Source organism: Henckelia pumila, chromosome 3, assembly GCF_033568475.1.
Source record: "Henckelia pumila isolate YLH828 chromosome 3, ASM3356847v2, whole genome shotgun sequence".
Taxonomy (NCBI): Eukaryota; Viridiplantae; Streptophyta; class Magnoliopsida; order Lamiales; family Gesneriaceae; genus Henckelia; species Henckelia pumila.
In genome coordinates this window covers 52595154-52617212 of record NC_133122.1, presented here as the reverse complement: position 1 = coordinate 52617212, position 22059 = coordinate 52595154, and the positions used below count along the sequence as shown (strand labels likewise).

Here is a 22059-nt window from a genome sequence, read left to right as displayed (position 1 = left end):
GCCACGATATTAGTCAGTAGCCTGAATGGGGCTTTGAGAGATGTCTTCTGGGCCGGCAGTTTGATCGGAGCATCAGTAGTTGAGAACTCCTTCAACCAATAAGAGCAGTTACCATCTGGAAGATCCGTGCATTTTGTCAAACCCCTGGAGGGCAGATCAAATGTGCTGGCGAAGAACTTCTGATTGAAGGAGTAGACCTCTGTCTTGATCAAGCATTTGATAGTCCCATGCTCGATTTGAGCGGTTGCGAAGAACTCCTTCAAAACAGGCAAATCGCAGATGGCGCTGCATTCCAGAAATTTCCTCAGTCCAGAGGCTTCAAGCATGGTGAAGACCTCAGTTATTCCTGCGTTGTTTGCCTTAACAACGGAATCAAAGTTGATGGCGAGGCAAGTCTTCTGGATCGACATGATATCTATAGATAAGAACTCGAGCAAAGAGTAAGCAAAAGCTTGAGAGTAATTCGATGGAGCGTTTAATACAATATGAAAGTTTTTAGCAAAGGTGAAAAATTGATATACGAGTGTAAAGAAGTATATATAGGAACCTATGGGCCATAGGGTGATGTCATGAAAAGTATTTTTGAAATTCAAAAAGTTTTGAAGAGCATAATCACGGCGCCCAATTAATGTCATTTGGTTCAAAGCACCAAGCTGCTAGTACGAAGCCTGTCAGAGACTAGTTAAAGGCGGATGATATGTCAATATTAATGGCAACGTAACAGCTAATCTATTAATGTCATATTGACAATCATTCCCCCTAAACACATGCATACTAACTTAAATCTACTAAGCCAAGAATATTTCGAAAATATGAAAACTTAGCGTCCGGTAGAGGCTTGGTGAATATGTCTGCTGCTTGCTGATCGGTAGAGATGTATTCCAGCCTAATTTCCTTCTTTAAGACATGATCTCGGATAAAGTGATGCCTGACATCAATGTGCTTTGTCCGAGAGTGCATCACTGGATTGTGAGTGATGGCTATGGCACTTGTATTGTCACAGTAGATTGGAGCTTCACTCGACCGAATCCCATAATCATTAAGCTGCTGTTGAATCCAGAGTATTTGAGCACAACAGCTGCCAGCAGCAAGGTATTCTGCTTCGGCGGTCGAGGTAGCAATTGATGTCTGCTTCTTACTTGACCACGAGATTAGTCTATCTCCAAGGAATTGACATGTGCCACTTGTACTTTTGCGATCAATTCTACAACCTGCATAATCTGCATCTGAATAGCCAATAAGATTAAGATTTGAATCTTTGGGATACCAAAGACCCACATTAGTAGTTCCTTTAATATATTTAAGTATTCGTTTGGTAGCAATGAAATGAGATTGCTTAGGTGCGGCTTGAAATCTAGCACATAAACAAACTGAATACATGATATCCGGTCGACTGGCAGTCAAATAGAGCAGTGAACCAATAAGGCCTCGATACATGGTTACCTCAACCGGAATTCCCCCTTCATCTTTATCAAGCTTAATTGATGTACTCATGGGGGTAGATACAGTTGAGCATTGTTCCATTCCAAACTTCTTTACCAATTCCTTGGCATACTTGGACTGATTGATGAATATTCCAGTTTCAAGTTGCTTTACTTGAAGTCCAAGAAAGAAGTTTAGCTCGCCCATCATGCTCATTTCAAACTTCTCCTTCATCAGTTTAGAGAACTTTGAGCACAACTTGGGGTTAGTTGACCCAAATATAATGTCATCAACATAAATTTGTACTAGTAACACATGATCACCTTTTACAAATTTAAACAGGGTCTTATCGACCGTTCCAATTTGGAAATCATGTTCCAGTAAAAATTTTAGCAAAGTGTCATACCAAGCACGCGGTGCTTGTTTTAATCCATAGAGAGCTTTGTCAAGTTTATAGATATATTGAGGATGAGTAGGATTGACAAAACCTGGTGGTTGTTCAACGTACACCTCTTCTTGAAGTAGACCATTGAGGAATGCAGACTTCACATCCATTTGATAAACTTTAAAATTCTTGAAGGCTGCATAAGCAAGAAAGATGCGGATTGCTTCTAGTCTTGCAACTGGCGCGAAAGATTCCTCAAAGTCTATGCCTTCTTCTTGTCTGAATCCTTGAGCAACAAGTCGAGCTTTGTTACGCACAACAGTGCCATGTTCATCGAGCTTGTTACGAAACACCCATCTAGTTCCAATCACATTTTGATTTTTCGGTCGAGGAACTAGATGCCAAACATTGTTGCGGGTGAATTGATTCAACTCTTCTTGCATAGCTTCAATCCAGCTGGCATCTGATAGAGCTTCATCTATTTTCTTGGGCTCTACCTGAGATATGAAAGCTGCATGCAAGAATTCATTAATCATTTGACCACGTGTTTTTCGAGGAGCAGAAGGGTCACCTATGACCAACCCAGGTGGATGATCTTTGTTCCACCTAAAATAATTCCCTAAAGGGTTGTCATCAATTGGTTGATGAACGTCCTCGTTTACTGGATCATCATTGGCTGGAGGATTGTTATCAACCGGTGGATCCACTTCTGGCCTTGTTTGATCACACCCGGTAGAGGGAACTGGATCATCCTTCTTTGGAGGATATAGATCACTGTCATTCTCTTCCTGTAGATTTGTGTTTTCCAGTCTGTGACTCAGATCATTTATGCTCCCTTGAGTTTGTTCTGTACATAGAGTAGATTCATCAAAAACAACATGAATGGTTTCCTCGACCGTTAGTGATCTTTGATTGAACACTCGATAAGCTCTGCTAACGGCTGAGTAACCAATAAAAGTTCCTTCGTCTGCTTTGGCATCGAAGGCTGTCAAGTGGTTTTTGCCATTGTTGTGGATAAAGCATTTGCACCCAAAAATTTTGAAATAAGAAATGTCAGGTTTTGTGCCATTCCAGATCTCATATGGAGTTTTGTTAAATCGTTTATTAATCATAGATCTGTTTTGAGTATAGCAAGCTGTGTTAACTGCTTCTGCCCAAAGTCTTTGAGAAACATTTGAATCAGCAATCATAGTTCTGGCTGCTTCTTTTAAAGTACGGTTCCTTCTTTCAGCCACCCCATTTTGCTGTGGGGATCTAGCAGCTGACAACTCATGCTTGATTCCCTGATCATCTAGATAAGTCATAAGAGTGGTGTTTAAAAATTCAGTCCCTCTATCACTCCTGATTCTATCTATCACAGTAGATTGTTCATTTTGCAAGCGTTTAAAAAGCTTAATCAGGTGAGGTGCGGTTTGATCTTTTGAGGAGAGAAAGATGACCCAAGTAAATCGAGAAAAGTCATCTATAACAACAAGAGCATATCTCATTCCCCCTATGCTTCTTACTGGTATAGGACCAAATAGGTCCATGTGAAGTAAGTCTAAACATTTGGAAGAAGACATACACCCTTTATTTTTAAAAGTTGCTCTCACCTGCTTTCCTAGTTGACAAGCAGGACAAACTTTGTCTTTTATAAAATCTCCTTCGGGCAGACCAGAAACCAAATCATGCTTCCTCAAGTTAAAAATGGACTTAAAATTTAGATGATTTAACCGCTTATGCCACAACCAATGTTTATCATGATGAGCAGTAAGACAAGTGGGTGAAGAAATATGTGAGCAAGACCAGTTTACCTTGTAGGTGTTTAGGTCTCGTACACCGGTCATAAGAGTCTCACCTTTGTCATTTTTTATGAGGCAAGTGTGTTTGTGAAACTCGACCGAATGATCATTGTCACATAGTTGACTAATACTTATCAAATTATAGCATAGTTTGTCAACAAGTAACACATCTTTAATAATGATGTTACCATGGATGATCTTACCCTTACCCACGGTTTTACCTTTGGAGTTGTCTCCAAAGCTGATCTTTGGTCCTTTGCACAACACCACTTCTGTTAGAAGTTCTGGATTCCCTGTCATGTGTCGTGAGCAACCGCTATCTAAATACCAGGTAGTGTCCTTGATAGAAGTGGTTTTCTCGCCCGTTTGGACTTTTAGTACCTGCAAAGAGTGAAGAACTTTTGGTACCCATATCTAGTAGGGTCCAGGTCGGATTAGCCCTTTCGGGACCCACACCTGGAACACCCTTACAGGTTTGCCCGTGTGTGTGTCCAGAAATCTGTGCGGTTGATAGGCAGTAAATGTGTGTGCTTGTGAGGTTGCTGTGTGCTGCTTGCCTTTTTTATTTTCATCAGTTAGCATGTACCTCTTTTGAACTGGCCTGCAATTAAAGTACTGGTAAGGCTTCTCCTTTGACCATATTTTCTTAGAGTAGTTAGACTCATTCCATGGCCTTTTGAAATTAGATTGGTTTTCCTTTCTTCTTTCATTAGGTTTTGGTTTGATCCAAGTTCCTCTTTGATTAGAGGTCTGGGGATCCACATATCCCAGCCCTTTATGCTTAGAGCTTCGTTCGTTCGATACTTTCTGATTTTTGTCAAAGCTGCACTCATCGTGTTCATATATCGTGCTGGACCTGACAAATCTTATTTTGTTAAGATTGCCTTTGTCCAGGCTTGACTGAATACAGGATTCCATAGACTGTTCATTTGTTCCAAACCCTAGACCGGTTTTATCATGTACCGGTCTTTGGATTTCTTGAATCTTGTCAATGGTTACCGAAGATTTATTCCAAGCCTTAATGGTTTCAAGTAGTTTTTTATTTTCAATCAAGGTAGCTTGGAATACTCTTTTCAAGGTGTCGTTCTCAGTAGCCAGCAGACTTAGCTTGACCTTAAGACCATCAAGCTCTTTTTGCTGCATGCAGCTTGATTTGCTTGACTTATCTTTTAGATTAGCTCTTTCTGCCTTTACTTCCTCGAACTCCTTGGATAATGCTTTGTATTCATTAGCCATTTCGTGTAAAGCAGTAACTAAATCACTGTGAGTAAATTCAGGTGAGCCAAAGTCAAATACCTCCTCAGCTTCTTCTTCGATGTCGGCCATAAGGCATTCCACTTTTTCATCATCGCTGTCATCTGAAGAGCTTCCGGTATTGGAGTTGTCAGAGTCAGACTCAGCCCACTTGCTTTTGCTTTCATCTGCTACTAGAACCCTTTGGTCTTTTCCTTTTCTAAACGTCCTTTTATCCTCCTTACCCCTTCTTCTTTCGGAGAATTGCTTCTGATCATTGTTCTTAGGCTTGGTGCAGTCTGCAATGAAATGGCCTGGCTTTCCACAGTTAAAACAAGTAGGACCATCGTTTGTATGGTCCGATTTATGATAATTTTTAAATTTAGAATTGTTTTTACGCATAAATTTACCAAATTTCTTGACAAAGAGTGTCATGGCTTCATTGCTGATTTGCTCAGCTGATCTCTTTGGAGGTTCCTCGACCGGTGGACGTATCACGGTTGAGGTTAAGGCCTTGGTTGGTTGAGATGTGGATGGTTCATCTTCTGTTCTCATGTTGAGCTCGAACTCGTAGGCTTTGAGATCAGCAAAGAGATCATGCAGTTCAACCTTGCTCAAGTCTTTTGACTCTCTCATGGCCACTGTCTTGATCTCCCATTCTTTGGGCAGAGCTCTCATAACCTTCACAGCAATTTCTCGGTTAGTATAAGTTTTACCTAAAGCAGTAAGATCACAGATGATACTACTGAACCGTTCATCAAATTCAGCCATGGTTTCCCCTGGCTTCATTTTGGCGTTGTCATATTTTTGAATGGCCAGAGTGAGCTTGTTTTCCTTTGTCTGGTCATTCCCTTCACACAGCTGAGTGAGCTTCTCCCAAATCTCCTTTGCTGTGGAACATGACTTGATTTTGCTGAACATATTCTTGTCCAGTGTTTTGTATAGGATGTCCCGGGCCACATTGTCAAGATTGGCCTTCTTTTTGTCCTCAGTGGTCCACTCAGCTCTTGGTTTCTCAATCATTTGTCCTGCACCATCGGCTAGAGCTGGGTTGACCTTCATAATTTTGATAGGACCGTCTGTTATGACATATAGCATGTCATCATCCTGTGCTGCAAGATGTGCCTGCATGCGAATTTTCCAATCATCATACTCTTCTTTAGAAAACATAGGAATTCTGTTGAAAGAAGTCATGATTTGAAAAATTCAGATCAGCAGTTGAGAAAGGAACCCGCTCTGATACCACTTGTTGGGATCGGTTCAGAGGGTAGAGGGGGGGGGGGTGAATACACTCTGAAACTTTTCTTCTACTTCTTTAAAATGATCAAGTGAAGTTTAGTTCACTTAATCAGTTTTCTCAACTTCTAAAACGTTTTGAACAACTTAAATAGTGCGGAAATAGTTCAGAGGTTTTAGTGATGCAAAGTTTATAATGCAATGTATGAGCAGGATGTGAGATAAGTGGCAGTAAATGCTAAAGCACGATTTTATGGAAGTTCGAAGGCTTAATCCTTCTACGTCTCCCCTTCTTCCACTTAGGAAGGAATTCACTAGAAGACTTTGGTTATTACAACGTCTTGTAATACACCCACTTCAGACTTAGGACTTATCCAATGCCTAATCCGAAACTCCTAGATTTACACAGATAAGATTCTCAGTTCTTATCAGACTGGTGGAAGCTTTCAGAGCAGCTTCAAGTCTCTTCAACACTGAGTATAGTTGAGTAGAGCTTCTCAGACTGCAGAGCGGTCGAGAGGCTTGAAAACCCTAGGATGATCCTTGACGATCAGATATGTGAACTGTAGGCGAGGGTTTATTTGAGCAGCAGATGATTGATCTTGTAAGTGTGCTCAAGTATATCAGATGAGGACTTCTGATATTAGTCAAGTGATTGAAATTTTTCTGAGTTGCTTGTCTCTCTTCGTTGTCTCGTATCACTTGTTTTTGTTGTTTGAGCAATCTTCCCTTTATATAGGTCAATCATCAACGTCTTTATTTTGAACGTTCTGATGCTGCATTGAATGCACATTTAATGCTCATAAATGCATTGATGATTCTGCATGAGGATCGTACACTGCAGACAACTTCCAGGGTCCAAAACTGGAATAAACGGTCGAATGCTTTATCTGCAGTCATTCTGTGTTTTTGCCATTTTGGTACAACCTGTTGTCTTGATTTGCAGGAGTCAACAAATCTTCTGAAACGCCGGTTCTGCTTTTAATAAAAGATCCTGCAAAGAACATCTTGTCATAGGTACTTGTCTCGAGATATCTAGATAGGCAGTTGGCATTCTACCGGTAGAGATATTTGTCCTCTGCTGGTTTGAATAACCAGTCGATAAGCTTGTGACTTCAACCGGTCGAGAGATAAAGGCGGTTGACAAGCTTCCGGTAGATAGATTTATCCTCTGCTGGTCTTGATAGCCAGTTGATAGGCTTGTGACTTCAGCCGGTCGAGAGCAAAGGCGGTTGACAAGCTTTTGGTAGAAGTTGTAGTAGGTTCCTGAAATACAATGGTTGGCAGCACATTCCTATACAATGAGTTGTTGTTTGTTATCACCAAAATATCGGATTCAACATTATGGTTTAATATTATTACAAAATTTTATATTGAAATATTGAAAATAAATGGATGAAATGAAAAACAAATCATATAATAACATATGAAATTTATGTATAACAAATATTTGACAATTTGACACAATTAATAGTAGAAAGTTTATAAGCTAATGAACAAATTTAAAATGTGAAAAAAAAAATAAAATAAAATAGGCTAATGAAAAAATTAGTTAAAAAAACTCTTAATTATTCTCATTATTAATTTAAATAAAAATAATTTATATTTAATTTTTAACAATATTGTTGCTCAATTTTTTTTGTGTGTTGGTTATATAGACTGATGAATAAACTGATGATGAATAAGCTTAGTAAGAGGATTAGAAAACATATTTTATTACCTACCTAAAAATGTGAATAAAAAAAATAAAATTTTATCATTGTGAAATCTATTTATCTATTATCTATTACCTATCTAAAAGTGTTAATAAAAAGGTAAAATTTTATCATTATGAAATAAAAAATTTGCAATTTTATTTATATTATAAGTAAGGTCATATAAAAATATATAGGAATATAATACAAGTTAAATGACAAATAATAAAAATAATATGCAAGTTATATGACTATAAATAAAAATGTTTATACCAAAATAGAACAAAAAAAACATGCGAGTTAAATGATCAAAATAAAAATAATATACAAGTGACATGATTAAAAATGAAAATGCATAGTAATATGATTAAAATGAAAAAATTCAAGTTACATGATTGAAATTACAAATTCACCATTAACATGACTAAAAATGAAGAAAAAATGATCATTGTATTATTTCAGTTGATTTCATAATAAATAATTAAAGTTTATATAATTTTTATTATAAGGCCGTAAATATCTCAATAATTATAAAAAATAATAAATATATATATATATATATATATATATATATATATTATATAAACAAACTGTCACCACGTGCATCGCACGTGCTGTTTACTAGTATATATATATATATATATAAACAAACTGTCACCACGTGCATCGCACGTGCTGTTTACTAGTATATATATATATATATATATATATATATATATTGGTTTAATTACATGCATAGAACATTCAACCAATACCGCCTTATTATTGAACAGAAAAAAAAAAAATAACCAAAAATTTTGAAAATATTATCTAATATGGACTCAAGATTGTATAATCAACTAGTAACTTTACCACGTAACAAAAGAAAAAATTGTAAAAAGTTTCGAAATTGGTTAAAAATAATAGACCAAGACATTAAGGGTTTTTACTTATATAATATACATATTATAGATTCGTACAATGGTTTGAGCGAACTATACTGAATTTTTTTATACAAGTTATAATTATTAATATGTGATTTTTTAAAAAAAAAAAATTGTTTTTTGGTCATATATGTTTATTAGTTTGCGATTACGGTTCTATATATTTTCATTTTCAATTTTTGTCAACTATCTTTTTTTTTTTTTTTTTTTTTTGCAATTTAGTCTTTTTTTCCGATGTAGTCATGTAGCGCTAATGTGGCACCAATGCAGATGTTGAGCTGACGTGTATAGTATTACATAAGTATTTTCAAATAATAAAACTAAAATTAGCAAAAATAAAAAATACAGAACTAATTCGTTGCAGAGATTTACTGACTTTTTTTAAATGACAGACTTTTGTGGAGTTGATTGATTTATGCAGACTTTTATAGAATCTCACAAACTTTTAATGACTTTCACAGAATCTTGCAGATTTGTTTTTCATGACTTTTATTGACATTTGTAAACTTTTTTCATGACTTTTATTGACATTTGTAAATTTTTTTGTAGAACCATATGTGTTTTGTAATTCATGATTTTGATTATGATTTATTTATTGGAATTACTAATCAAGTATCAATACCTTATATTTATTTCTCTTTAAAATAATTTTATTTCTTTAAAATATTATTATCTATCATTTAAATAATTTTTACTTATCAATTTGGTATATAAAAATTAATAAGTAGTATTAAACTTGTTGCAATTAAGAAATTAATATGAATCTATAAAATTTGAAATTTTAGTTTTATATAGTATAGTATTCTTATTATATAATATATATATACACACGGGCTAATTGCATTCACACCTCCTGTGAAAATTTTAAAAGATATAAAACCCCCTAAGAAATATTAATAGGCTAATGCATCCCTCAGTTTTTTAAAATGTAGCACATTTCACCCCTATGTTATACAAACTCGGGCACATTTATACCCTCTCATAGGGGTTTTTATGCTAATTTTTTTAAAACATAGGGTCTAACATGCTATTAATTTTACACATGGTGTTTTATGTCTTTTAGACTTTTCACAGGGGGTGTGAATGCAATTAGCCCCCCCACACACATTCGTGTTAATATTTTTTTTAAACTACGTCAATATATCAAATCAATATATATAAATCATATACATATACATATTATTATTATTATATATGTATCTTTATATTTATATTAAAGTGAATAAAATGTAAATTTTGAGTTATAATAAAAATTAAGCTACAAATTAAAAATATAAAAAAATAATTAAAACATCAAATTTAATATAACTAATATTTATGTTTGTATATATATTATTTTTAATTTAATATAACTAATATTTATGTGGCTAGTTTATAGGCTATTTTAATATAAATGAAAAAATATATATACAAACATGTTTGCATATATATTATTTTTAATTTAATATAACTATTATGTGGCTAGTTTATAGACTATTTTAATAGAAATAAAAAAAAGTGTGAAAATGTCCATCCAAATCTTTAGGTTCAACCAAAGACAATTTTGGACATTTTATTGTTGTACCTTTGCCTTTAAATATTGTACTTAATAGAATTCTATGGAGTTTTTAAAAGTTCATTGACATTTTGAATACCTCTAGACTTTTGTAGAGTTTTTTAAAGTCAAGTTTGAATACCACATGACTTTTTGAAATTCTACAAATGTTCATCTTGAATACCACTAAATTTTTGTGGAGTATATAAAAGTCTAAATTGAATACCTCTAAACTTTTAAACTCCATAAAAGTCATTAAAAGTATACAACCAATACACCCCCTAAAATATAAAAATATAAATGACCGAAATCACAAAATAGCAAACATACAAAATCAAAATTGAAGTTTTTCCGAATTTTTTAAAAACAAAGTTGTCTTGTTTGCCACAAAACGCGGTTACTAGAACCCAAAAAACAAAAGTCGCTAAAATATTATAAAGCGTTAGCGATATTCTTCATTCTCAAATTAGGGTTTTGAGAAAAACCCTAGCTGTAGCCGTGCCTCGCCTCGCCTCGCCTCCCCTCCCTCCTTTCATCCTATATATACATATGCTCCACTCCCTTTGTTCCAAACATCTTCAAAGATTTGTCTTGCGTCGATTACTGATTACGGGCGCTCCGAGTAGATCCATCGGCGTTACGTATGAGACGGCGCTAAATTATCCTCCACCGTTTCTGTTTTTCCAACAAATCCCCTTTTTCTTTAAAGATCAAGAGGAGATTTACTGAATCAGAAGCGGTGAAACTCTAATTTTTTTTTGGTTATTTGATTTTATGCTTTGATAAAGAGATGGAAGTGATGAATATTTCCCCAGATGATTCGACGCTGAAATTACTGAGCGCTATTTCGATTTTTCCTTCCTTTCTGGGAGGAAATTCAAGCCAGAATTCTGATCCATCTCTGCTTTTGATTTAGCATTGCATTTGTTTTCGATAAAGTTTTGTACTTGTGTTGCATTGAACAGATTGAAATTTGTGGTAGGAACTCTTCGGTTTGAGTGAAGGTTTTTTTTATTATTGAAAATGACCGAGGATTATTTCGCCAGATGATTGAAATCGATTTAACTGTTCGATTCATAATATCTTTCTGGATAAATTAAACCTTTGGATTTTTATCATTTTGACTTTGGAATTCTTGATAGTTGTTTAACACCCTCCAAAAATTTAGAGCCGCTTCTTAGCAGTAATTATTTGGAAAGGTTATTAATTTATCATTTGAGTATAGTTCAGATTTTGATTTAACCTTTTTTTGTTTTAACTTTTTAAGAGTTTTCTCTTGAATCTCGATGCTTATTAGATCATATTTTTAAAAGTAGTCCAATATTTTAGATGGAAGTGATGAATATTTCCCCAGATGATTCGACGCTGAAATTACTGAGCGCTCTTATGTTTTTTCTCCCTTTGGGAGAAAATCAAGCCAGATTTCTGATCCATCTTGTATTTGGATTTATTTTTTTTATTTTTTTGAATGTTAAAAGATTGATTAAAGCATTGACATATACAATAATTTGTCTGTGTATTGTTAATATTGATATGATATGTTTGGTAAAAAAAAACTGATGGATATTTATTTGGAAAAATTGACCTTTTTGGAACAATCTTGAAAGAATTGGTGTCATTTTGCAGGAAAATATGTTTAGGGTTCTACCGAATTTTGATATCATATGCTATGTTGCTCTGTACTTTTTGCTTTTGTCTTTCAGAATTTTGGTATGATCAAGGTTGGGTTATGCAAAGCTTATGGTGGCATGAACCATTGGCATGGACATTATTCCTTTGATCGGATTATGGCAAGGTTATGGTGGCAAGGACATTATTCCTATTACTTGTTGGATCGAAGCGGTGATCCCGTGAAATGGTTGATAAACCGAAGTAGGATTTTGTTATTGTTATTGTAAACGACCAGATTTGTACTCCTTTTGAAATTCCAACAATTAAGATCCAAGTTTTTCACCTTGTTTTATGAGTGACGTTACATTTTCTTCATATTTTTCAAATTAATTTGATCAAGGATGATGGTTATGGATCGCAAAACGAAAAAGTCACCTAGAGTTCTCTTTTATTATACTACAATAAATATTATTATTTACCAAACTTTAAAAAAGCGTGGAGCGCAGCAGCGTGGATGTTCTTTTTGAGCTTAAATGAGCTTAAAAAAATTTAAGTATGAAAAAGCGTTTTTAATATTTATTATAATTTTAATTATTTTAAGACAAATTAAATAAAATGTTAGATTAATAATAAATATAAAATTTAATAGATAATTCAAGTTTTAAAAACATTGCTATATCTACTAAATATAGTCTTTCAATTTTATTTTGTTAATTTTAAATATTTATTGATTATATAAATATATAAACATAACGAAAATTACTGGTTTTAATTAAACACGAAAAAGAAACAATATATTGTCAATATAAGTTGGTTAGATTCGTAAATAATTTACCTTCTTAACAAAAATTAATGTCCAGTATCTTATCACATTGTGAAATGCAATTAAATAAAATCTTCTTGTAATTACGTCTCCACTGAACAGCTAATTTCCACCTATCAATGGACCTTCTTGTCTTTAGAGAAATATTCAGCTTGCCACAAAGTTCACCTCTCTCCACATTGTTACTCTCCAAGATGCGCCAGATTTCATCTTTTGGAGCAGCTGATGCCTCTCTATTCTCCGACAACTTGTTATAATTTTGAATTTCCTCGAGACTACAGAGCAGTAGCTCGTCTTCTTCTATTGAAGTAGCGTAACCACTTAACAATAGGCGACATTTCTCCACTATCCATTTCAAGACAAACTCCTCATTTTCCACCGAAATTTGAAAACCTGAGCAAACGATGTGTTTAATCGATTTGCGTTTGCTACGAGGGGTCACCCACAAACGAGCAGTCATGAGTAGCGAAAAGGACGGTTTCCCATCATGAGAAATGTAGAGTGATTCTCTTTGCCCGTTATAAAGGGAGAACATTTCAGGTTCTAAGGGGATAAACGCTTTGTCGCTTGGGTTTTCATGGAGAAGGAATCCATAGTGTTCAAGAAGCTCCAGATTTGTGTATGTGCCGTAGCTTAGAAGAACCTGCACGCAAGAAAAATATGTTATAAACTGTAGTTATGCTCATCCGACAAACAATAATTGTGTTCTGAATTCATGTCATTCAACCACATATTTCTTCAAGTTTCCATGCTAGCATTACAATATTCATCTTGCAAAATTCTCGAAACTTTTAACAATGGCATTCTTGAAATCTATTGTTGATAATAAAAAAAAATTCAGGAAAAAGGTCATATATCACTTCATTTTTTTATGAGCGCCCCCACACAGTTTCTTGAAACACGAACACATACAAATTCTGAAGTCTAAAGATGTTGAAAAAAGTAAACTTATATACCTGATCTCCTCTCGTATAATTTATTCTAGCGTAAAAGCAATAACTAGAAGCTGTTTCACTATAACCAGCATCTATCAACCTATCTTGGTTTTCTTCAATCAGCTCTTGAGTTGAAAATGTATTTGTGTCTCCTTCGCAGGAAGAGAGAGTGTTTGAAAAAGAGTCACTCCCACAAGTACTTGAATTTCCTGAATCATCAGATTCTTCTCCAGGTGGGGCATAATTAAAGAAATCTCCCACAGGGCATAAGCACCCCGCAGTATTCCAAGGTATATACATGGTCCGTGATGATATCTTCAAAAAGTGTATAAGGAATTTCAGATTAAGATTTTTCCAGGCTAAAAAGGTCACACTTGTTGCAAGTATACTACAGACACCAATCCATCATATCTTTTACTGAAAATATTGAATGAAGATGATAAGGGTGTAAACTATCTATGGAAGTGAGGAAATGGATGAAAAAGTCTACAAGAACCAATTGATATAAAAACTCACAGTCGCAGAAGCCCATAGCCATGCCTGATACGTCACAAACTGAGGCTTGAGATGCAATTCACTCATAAGGGGACTAGCTTCTTCCCACTCCATTTTACATTTGTGAACGGCCTTCTCTGTAGTCCAGATTGCATCATCTATCTAGAAGTCATTATACTATCTTTGCATAAAAATATTTCATCTGAAGTGTGATCACAGTAGGTAAACAGATTCGTGAACAAAGTTCGGGTTAATACTTAATACTGACAAAAACTGTATCAAAGAGCAAACTTACCTGTAAAGCTTCTATCTCTAACTGGTTAAAATTAAAGAGCAAGTCATAACTTCGAGGTATCTGTGTTATGTAAGGGTACCACCAAGAACTCCTTCCCTTGCTCACTTCATGTAATAAAGCAATGGACAATATCTGAACCATGTAAAAATTATAACCAGCATCCAATGATTTGTCAATGTTAATCAATTAGCGGGAGTGGAATTGCAGACATGAAGCATGAATTCATCAATTAACATAGCTCAATTGTTCTGTGCAAGTTTTTTCAGGGCAAGCGAGACGAATAGACAATGACAAGTGAAGTAATGGACAAATTTTTGAATAGGCTGAACTAAATCCTCGTTTAAAGCTGTAAAGTGTTTTCCTCAATTTGATTGCTACTGTTCCCCAATCTATCTTTCTTGATCAATTGTACATGTAAAAAGCCATTCTTCATTCCATTTTCCGCTCAATCTATAATCATAATTCCTTCAGACTCAGTAATCTTGAAAATATATACTCCACTTCTGATAAGTGAACATGAAGTATGCTTTGTTGGTTTCAGGTGCGGCATCACGAGATAGAAACTATGTAAATTGAAGAATAAATAGACAGTAAGATTTACGTGGAAAACCCCCAAAAATTATTAGGGTAAAAACCACGGGCAAGACCAAAAGATTCCACTATAATATTTGGAGAATTACAACCTCTCTCTGTGTTTCCAAAGAGACACACACTCTCTTAATACAGGAGAAAACCTATCTCACAAATATTATAGAAATACACTCAAAATTACTTGAATGCTTTAAACTGAGAAATGAACTCTGTGTTGGGATGCTTTCTTCAGAAAGTGGGGAGCTCTATTTATAGAGCCCCCTCCGCGCACAAACATCAGAAGGAAAATTCTATATTGAATTTTTCTTCAATATTTATCGTACATTTGGCTTTAATGTATTGTCATCTACCGCCTCATTTGCCAACACTTGCTGCCACCTCCTGCCACATGCTGCCAACACTTCTTTTCTTTATTATTTTATTAATTGCTGACATTTCTCTCACTTGGAGATTTGATTGAGAATCAAACACATCTCCACATATCCTTTCAATCTTGTCATTCCCGCTGCTTACGTTTCTGCGAGGCCACTTGAGGATCTACACCATTCAAACTTCTCCGTGCTCACTGGCTTGGTCAGAATATCAGCTATGTTATCCTTCGTATGGATCTTCAGCATGTCCACACTTCCTTCCTCTACTACTTCCCGTACAAAGTGAAATTGTACTCCAATGTGTTTAGTCCTGGAATGAAAGACTGGATTCCTTGCAATGTGCAAGGCACTCTGACTGTCACAAAACAGAGGAATCTTTTCTTGTTTGTGCCCAAGCTCCTCCAATAACCTTTTAATCCATATTGCCTCCTTGCAAGCTTGAGTAGCTGCCATGTATTCTGCCTCCGTTGTAGATAATGCCACAACTGTTTGCAGTTTTGAAACCCAGCTGACTGCACCTCCTGCAACTGTAAACACATAACCAGTAGTAGATTTTCTCTTATCTGGATCACCTGCGTAGTCTGAATCCACATAGCCCCTGAGTGTAAAATCTGATCCTCCAAAACATAATGCAGCTTTTGAGGTACCCTTAATGTATCCAAGGATCCTCTTAACCGTGCTCCAATGCTCTTGTCCAGGATTTGTCATATATCGACTGACTGCTCCCACTGCTTGTGCAATATCTGGTCTTGTACAAATCATGGCGAACATTAAACTCACCACTGCTGATGCATACGGTACTCGAGACATCTCCATCTTCTCTGCTTCACTGCTAGGACACATCTCAGAAGATAACTTGAAGTTAATAGGAAGAGGGGTTGAAACTGGCTTACTATCTTGCATGTTGAAGCGTTGCAAGACTTTCTTCAAATAATTTTTCTGGGAAAGCCAAATCTTCCTGTTGCTTCTGTCTCGGTGAACTTGCATCCCTAGAATCTTGTTTGCTGGTCCCAAGTCCTTCATATCAAATTCCCTAGCCAACTGTGCCTTCAATTCTTGGACCCGATCTTTGTTGGGGCCTGCTACCAACATGTCGTCCATGTACAACAATAAAATGATATAATCATTATCACCAGACCTCTTGAAATACGTACAAGGGTCTGCACTGAGTCTGTTGTACCCAAGGCTCATGATATAGAAATCAAATCTCTTGTACCAACACCTCGGCGCCTGTTTGAGACCGTACAGAGATTTGTTCAACCTGCAAACCAAGTTCTCTTTGCCCTTTTCTGCAAAACCTTCTGGCTGGAGCATATAGATTTCTTCTTCAAGATCGTCATGAAGAAATGCCGTTTTCACATCTAACTGTTCTAGATGTAGGTTAAACACCGCACACAATGCCAATACTACCCTGACTGTTGAAAGTCGAACCACAGGAGAAAATATCTCATTGAAGTCAATTCCTTCTTTCTGAGCGTACCCTTTGACAACCAATCTCGCACGATACCGCTCCACTTGGTTATTGCCATCACGCTTGATCTTATAGACCCATCTGTTACCGATAGCTTTCCTCCCTCGTGGTAGTGTAACAAGATTCCAAGTTTTGTTTCTGTCCAATGCTTCCAATTCTTCCTGCATCGCTGTCATCCACAAGGATACATCCGAGCTTTGAGTAGCCTCATGGAAACTCGATGACTCACCATCCTCTGTTAATAGACAATATGCAATGTTGCTTTCAGTGACATAATCTGAAAGCCAACCTGGTGGTCTTCTCTCTCGAGTTGACTGCCTCACTTTGGAAACCTCAGACTCAACTGGTTCTTGTTCTTCGTGCTCTGGTACTGCTTCACAAGAAACTTGATCTTTGTCTGTCTTATTTTCCACCTGAATGATAGTAGTTTTTGAATTCAGTATGCCTTTGTCTCCCTTCACTTTATCTTCCTCGAAGATAACATCCCTGCTGATGATAAGCTTGTGGACAGTAGGATCCCACAAGCGAAACCCCTTTACTCCATCAGCATAGCCCAAGAAGATACACTTTCTGGATTTGAAATCCAACTTCGATCTTTCTTGCTCATTGTACAAAACGTACACCGGACTTCCAAATGTATGTAACCGAGAATAATCAGCTGGCTTGCCAGTCCACACCTCCATCGGAGTCTTCAAATCAATCGCCACTGAAGGAGAACGATTGATGATGTAAGAAGCGGTTTTGACTGCTTCTGCCCAAAATGACTTTGGTAGACCCGCATTACTCAACATGGCCCTTGTTCTGTCCAACAAAGTTCTGTTCATCCGCTCCGCCACTCCATTCTGTTGAGGCGTGTAAGCCGTCGTGAACTGTCTTTTGATGCCCTCATGCTGACAGAATGCATCAAATTCATCACTGGTATATTCTCCTCCATTGTCAGTCCTCAAACACTTGATTTTCTTATCAGAATCAAGTTCAACCCGTGCTTTGAAAACTTTGAAGACTTCGAAAACATTTGACTTCTTCTTGATTGGATACACCCAACATCTCGTAGAGAAATCATCAATGAACGAGACAAAGTATCTCGCTCCTCCTAGGGATACCATCGGTGCTTGCCAAACATCAGAATGAATCAGCTCCAATATTCCTTTGCTCTTGGCAGTAGACGTGCCAAACTTCAATCTGTGTTGTTTACTGGTAACACAATGCTCACAAAAGGGTAAAGTCACTTTTGTAAGCCCTGGCAACAGCTTCCGTTCAGAGAGAATCTTCATTCCTCGTTCTGACATATGTCCAAGCTTTCTATGCCACAACACTGTTGATTCTTCTCCCGAACCAATTGATGCAACAGCTAGTTCCGCTTCTTTGTGTGTTTCCCCCAACAATACATAAAGATTTGCAGCAACCTTTTTCGCCTTCATAACCACAAGCGCGCCTTTCACAATCTTCATGATCCCTTTTTCGATACGGGTTTTGCACCCAATATCATCCAATTGCCCCAAAGACAAAAGATTTTTTGTCAGACCCTTCACATGTCGTACCTCCTGTATGGTGCGAATAGTACCATCAAACATTTTGATTTTTATGGTACCGACCCCAGCGATTTCCAAGGCATGATCATTTCCCATGAATACAGATCCTCCTGAGACTGGTTCATACTGATCAAACCATTCTCTCCTTGACGTCATATGCCACGTCGCTCCTGAATCCATAATTCACGCATCACAAAATTTGTGTCTGCCTTCCGCAACCGTTGCTGCTTCGCTGAATAATATTTCACCACCGCCTGACGTACTGGCCACATTTCCTTGAGATCCCTTATCGATGCTCTTCGTACACTCTCTCTTGAAGTGCCCTTTACCGCCACATTTAAAGCAGTAAATATTCTTCTTCTTACTTCTTGACTTGGATCTACCATATCTGTGGCTCCCACTGGAGTCACGCTCCGTCAATCTTCCTCTCGTCATCGGTAAAACCTCTGCTTGCTTCGACGTTGCCAACCTATCTTCCTTGTTCCTTCGACGACTCTCTTCTCCAAGAACCGCAGTTAAGACGTCGTCAAAATTTAAATTATCCGAAAGAACATTGTTGGTAACATTGATGATGAGCTGATCGTATGAATCTGGTAGACTTTGAAGTAGAAGTTCCGCACGTTCTTTTTCCTCTATTTTATGCCCCGTAGACGTGAGCCGGGGAAACAGAGTATTCAGTGTATTGATATGGTCGGTCATCGATGAGGATTCCGCCATCCGAAGAGTATAAAGCTTTCTTTTTAGGAAAATCTTGTTGTGTAGTGACTTGACCTCGTACAATTTTGTCAGAGTATCCCAAACAACTTTTGCGCTTTTTATTTCAGAGATACTTAGACAAAACTTCATCTGCTATAGCCAAGTGCAAATTGGCAACAGCATTGTGATTCATCTCATTCCACTTTTGATCGTCCGTGGCGTCCGCCGGTCTATCTTCAATAGCTGCCAAGCAACGCTCTTTTGTTAGAATTGCTTGCACCTTCAATTTCCACACCAAAAAATTGCTCTCATTGAACTTTTCTATCTCGTATTTTGCCGTCATCTTAGACTACAAGAATCCTGCCTTATAAAATCTTCAAAAAATCTTTTCTGATGTGGAAGATCAGTCAAAGCTGCAACCACAGAGCATACTCAGAATTTTAAGAAATTTTATGCCAAGGCTCTTATACCACTTGTTGGTTCCAGGTGCGGCATCACGAGATAGAAACTATGTAAATTGAAGAATAAATAGACAGTAAGATTTACGTGGAAAACCCCCAAAAATTATTAGGGTAAAAACCACGGGCAAGACCAAAAGATTCCACTATAATATTTGGAGAATTACAACCTCTCTCTGTGTTTCCAAAGAGACACACACACTCTTAATACAGGAGAAAACCTATCTCACAAATATTATAGAAATACACTCAAAATTACTTGAATGCTTTAAACTGAGAAATGAACTCTGTGTTGGGATGCTTTCTTCAGAAAGTGGGGAGCTCTATTTATAGAGCCCCCTCCGCGCACAAACATCAGAAGGAATTCGTACATTTGGCTTTAATGTATTGTCATCTACCGCCTCATTTGCCAACACTTGCTGCCACCTCCCTGCCACATGCTGCCAACACTTCTTTTCTTTATTATTTTATTAATTGCTGACATGCTTCACTCAAAATTCGATGAAATAGTAAATCAGAAGGAAATCAAATACCCATGTCGAGTGAATAAACTTGAAGTTATAGTTCTTTGTTTCAGCCAAAAATGAACGGCCATTTTGGACACAACAGCACTTGATATTAGAAGGGTATATTAATACAGGGTGTATTAAGTGCTTTTCTTGGGAAAAAGATACAATCTTTTGTTGATAGAGTAGTGATTAGAATCTTTGAAAAAGAGAACGTGATGCACAAGACAAAAAAACACAATTTTTAAGTAGTTATTCATCATCCAAATACCTCTGAAAACAAGTGAGGTTTTCTTAAAAACACCGCCTTTCGCCCCAAATGCTTTTATATACAGTAACTCTCAAAGTCTGCACAACAGCAAGGTTTCAAAAAATCTAAACCAAGAATCTTTTATTCATGATCTCAGTTATACTCGAAACACCATCTAAATGAAAACTGCACATCAGAAAATACATCATATAAAGCCCCTAACAATCAGGTCCACTCAGTAAACCCACAAAAGCGTTCCACCAAAAAGCACTAAAAAATAAATTTAAGAATCGGACATTAACCTGAATACCTGAGTAGAAGAAAGTAATGGGTATTTGTCCAGAGCAGCAGATAACTTGTATTCTTTGCTAATTACAGCATCAGCAGTCAGCAACGCAGCCTTCGGAACTCTCAGAATTAACTCGCCCTTCTTTATATCACGCACTGCGGCAAAACCCCTCCTGCATAAGCACAATATTACTCTTATTTACATCAAATTACTTGCATATTAATGTACGATTCAGGTTTGAACTACTGATATAGAGCTGAGTAGAGTTTTCTACCCGCCGGCTTGTGGGAAATGGGAAATGGAGAGAGAATGGCCGAGACAAGAAGGAGAAGGGGAGCGGGGATCGGGTGAATCAGAGATCCCAAGCGATGCAGCCCACTCCAAAAAGTTTCTGAGATTTGCTTCCTTTTCTTCTTCCATGTCTCGCTCTCACCAGGTTTCTGCAAGTGTAACCTCTGAATAATTTATTTATATGAAATGGTAATTATTTTAAATAATGTTTTAAATAAAATTAGGTTGATTTAGGGAATTACTCAATTTAGGCTTAAAATTAACAAATTTTAAGACTGATTTGATTAGCTCGAGCTTCTTATGTTTGTATCTTCCATTGGATAGGGATAATTTGGCCAACTTTTCATTTGAAAAATGACTGAAAGTTGAAGAAATTGCTATTAGCACAATTTTTCAAGCTATTTTTTTAATAGATAGATTCTTTATTTTCTTCAATAATTTTCACATATCTCTAACATTAGTAACATTCTCTAACATTAGTAATATTCTTGTGAGACGGTCTCATCCGTGAAACGGGTCAATTCTACCCATATTTATAATAATAAATAATACTTTTGACATAAATTTTAATATTTTTTAATGGATAAACCCATATAAAAGATCCGTCTCATAAATATGACCCTTGAGACCGTCTCATAGAAGTTTTTGCCCTCTAACATATATCAGTATCTTTTACTATTTATTAAGTGTAGACATATTAAAATAACTAACTTGGTGTCATGATTTATTTTTCAATATACCCAAAATATCATTCTTTTCAATTTTTTGTTTAGACCATGTTTCTTACTCAATATCCTCACATCTCTAATAACAATCTTTGTTAATTCCAGTTCTTTTTTTTCTAATTAACCTAACCTGTTAAACATCAAAATTCATATACATTATGTGAAATAAAATAATGGAGAATATATTATGCATTGTATATGCGATATTGATTTAAAGATGACTAAGTATAGTGGTGAGTTTGAAATTCATGAATTTCGATTATAGTTTTATTATCTAGTTAATATAAAGTAAAATGAATTTTATCTGAAATTCCTATTAAATTACATATATTTTTTATTTGAAAGCTTAAATTAAATATTATTTATTCATGACATATTAGTAATATAAAATAAATGGATTTCAAATTACAATATTATTGGATTAATATAAAATTCATCTTAATTAATATGAAATATGTACCATATAAATATGTAAATAATGTATTTGAAGTTTATGATATTTCTAAATAATA

At 36.0% G+C, this 22059-nt stretch overlaps 1 protein-coding gene and 2 non-coding genes across 6 annotated transcripts; 2 read left to right on the top strand and 1 right to left on the bottom strand.

Moving 5' to 3' along the window:
• The first annotated feature begins 10998 nt into the window (after positions 1-10998).
• Positions 10999-11107, top strand: LOC140893654 (small nucleolar RNA Z103). The gene has a single exon (XR_012153247.1). It is a non-coding gene; the product is annotated as a small nucleolar RNA Z103 (small nucleolar RNA).
• A 430-nt stretch (positions 11108-11537) lies between these two features.
• On the top strand, positions 11538-11642 carry LOC140893653 (small nucleolar RNA Z103). The gene has a single exon (XR_012153246.1). It is a non-coding gene; the product is annotated as a small nucleolar RNA Z103 (small nucleolar RNA).
• A 927-nt stretch (positions 11643-12569) lies between these two features.
• Positions 12570-20997, bottom strand: LOC140886170 (protein SET DOMAIN GROUP 40). 4 transcript variants are annotated; one of them, XM_073292676.1, is made up of 6 exons: positions 20806-20997; positions 20553-20703; positions 14368-14499; positions 14094-14234; positions 13599-13892; positions 12570-13285 (listed from the first exon to the last, which is right to left on the bottom strand). In XM_073292676.1, the coding sequence occupies exons 1-6, from the start codon at positions 20949-20951 to the stop codon at positions 12659-12661; spliced, it is 1491 nt and encodes a 496-aa protein (XP_073148777.1). In that variant the 5' UTR covers positions 20952-20997; the 3' UTR covers positions 12570-12658. The 4 variants fall into 4 exon arrangements, with proteins under 4 accessions (XP_073148777.1, XP_073148778.1, XP_073148775.1 ...); XM_073292677.1 differs by lacking the exon at positions 13599-13892 and having other exon boundaries at positions 20806-20995; XM_073292674.1 differs by lacking the exons at positions 12570-13285; positions 13599-13892; positions 14094-14234; positions 14368-14499; positions 20806-20997 and adding an exon at positions 14506-19926 and having other exon boundaries at positions 20545-20695.
• Between the last annotated feature and the right edge of the window lie 1062 nt (positions 20998-22059).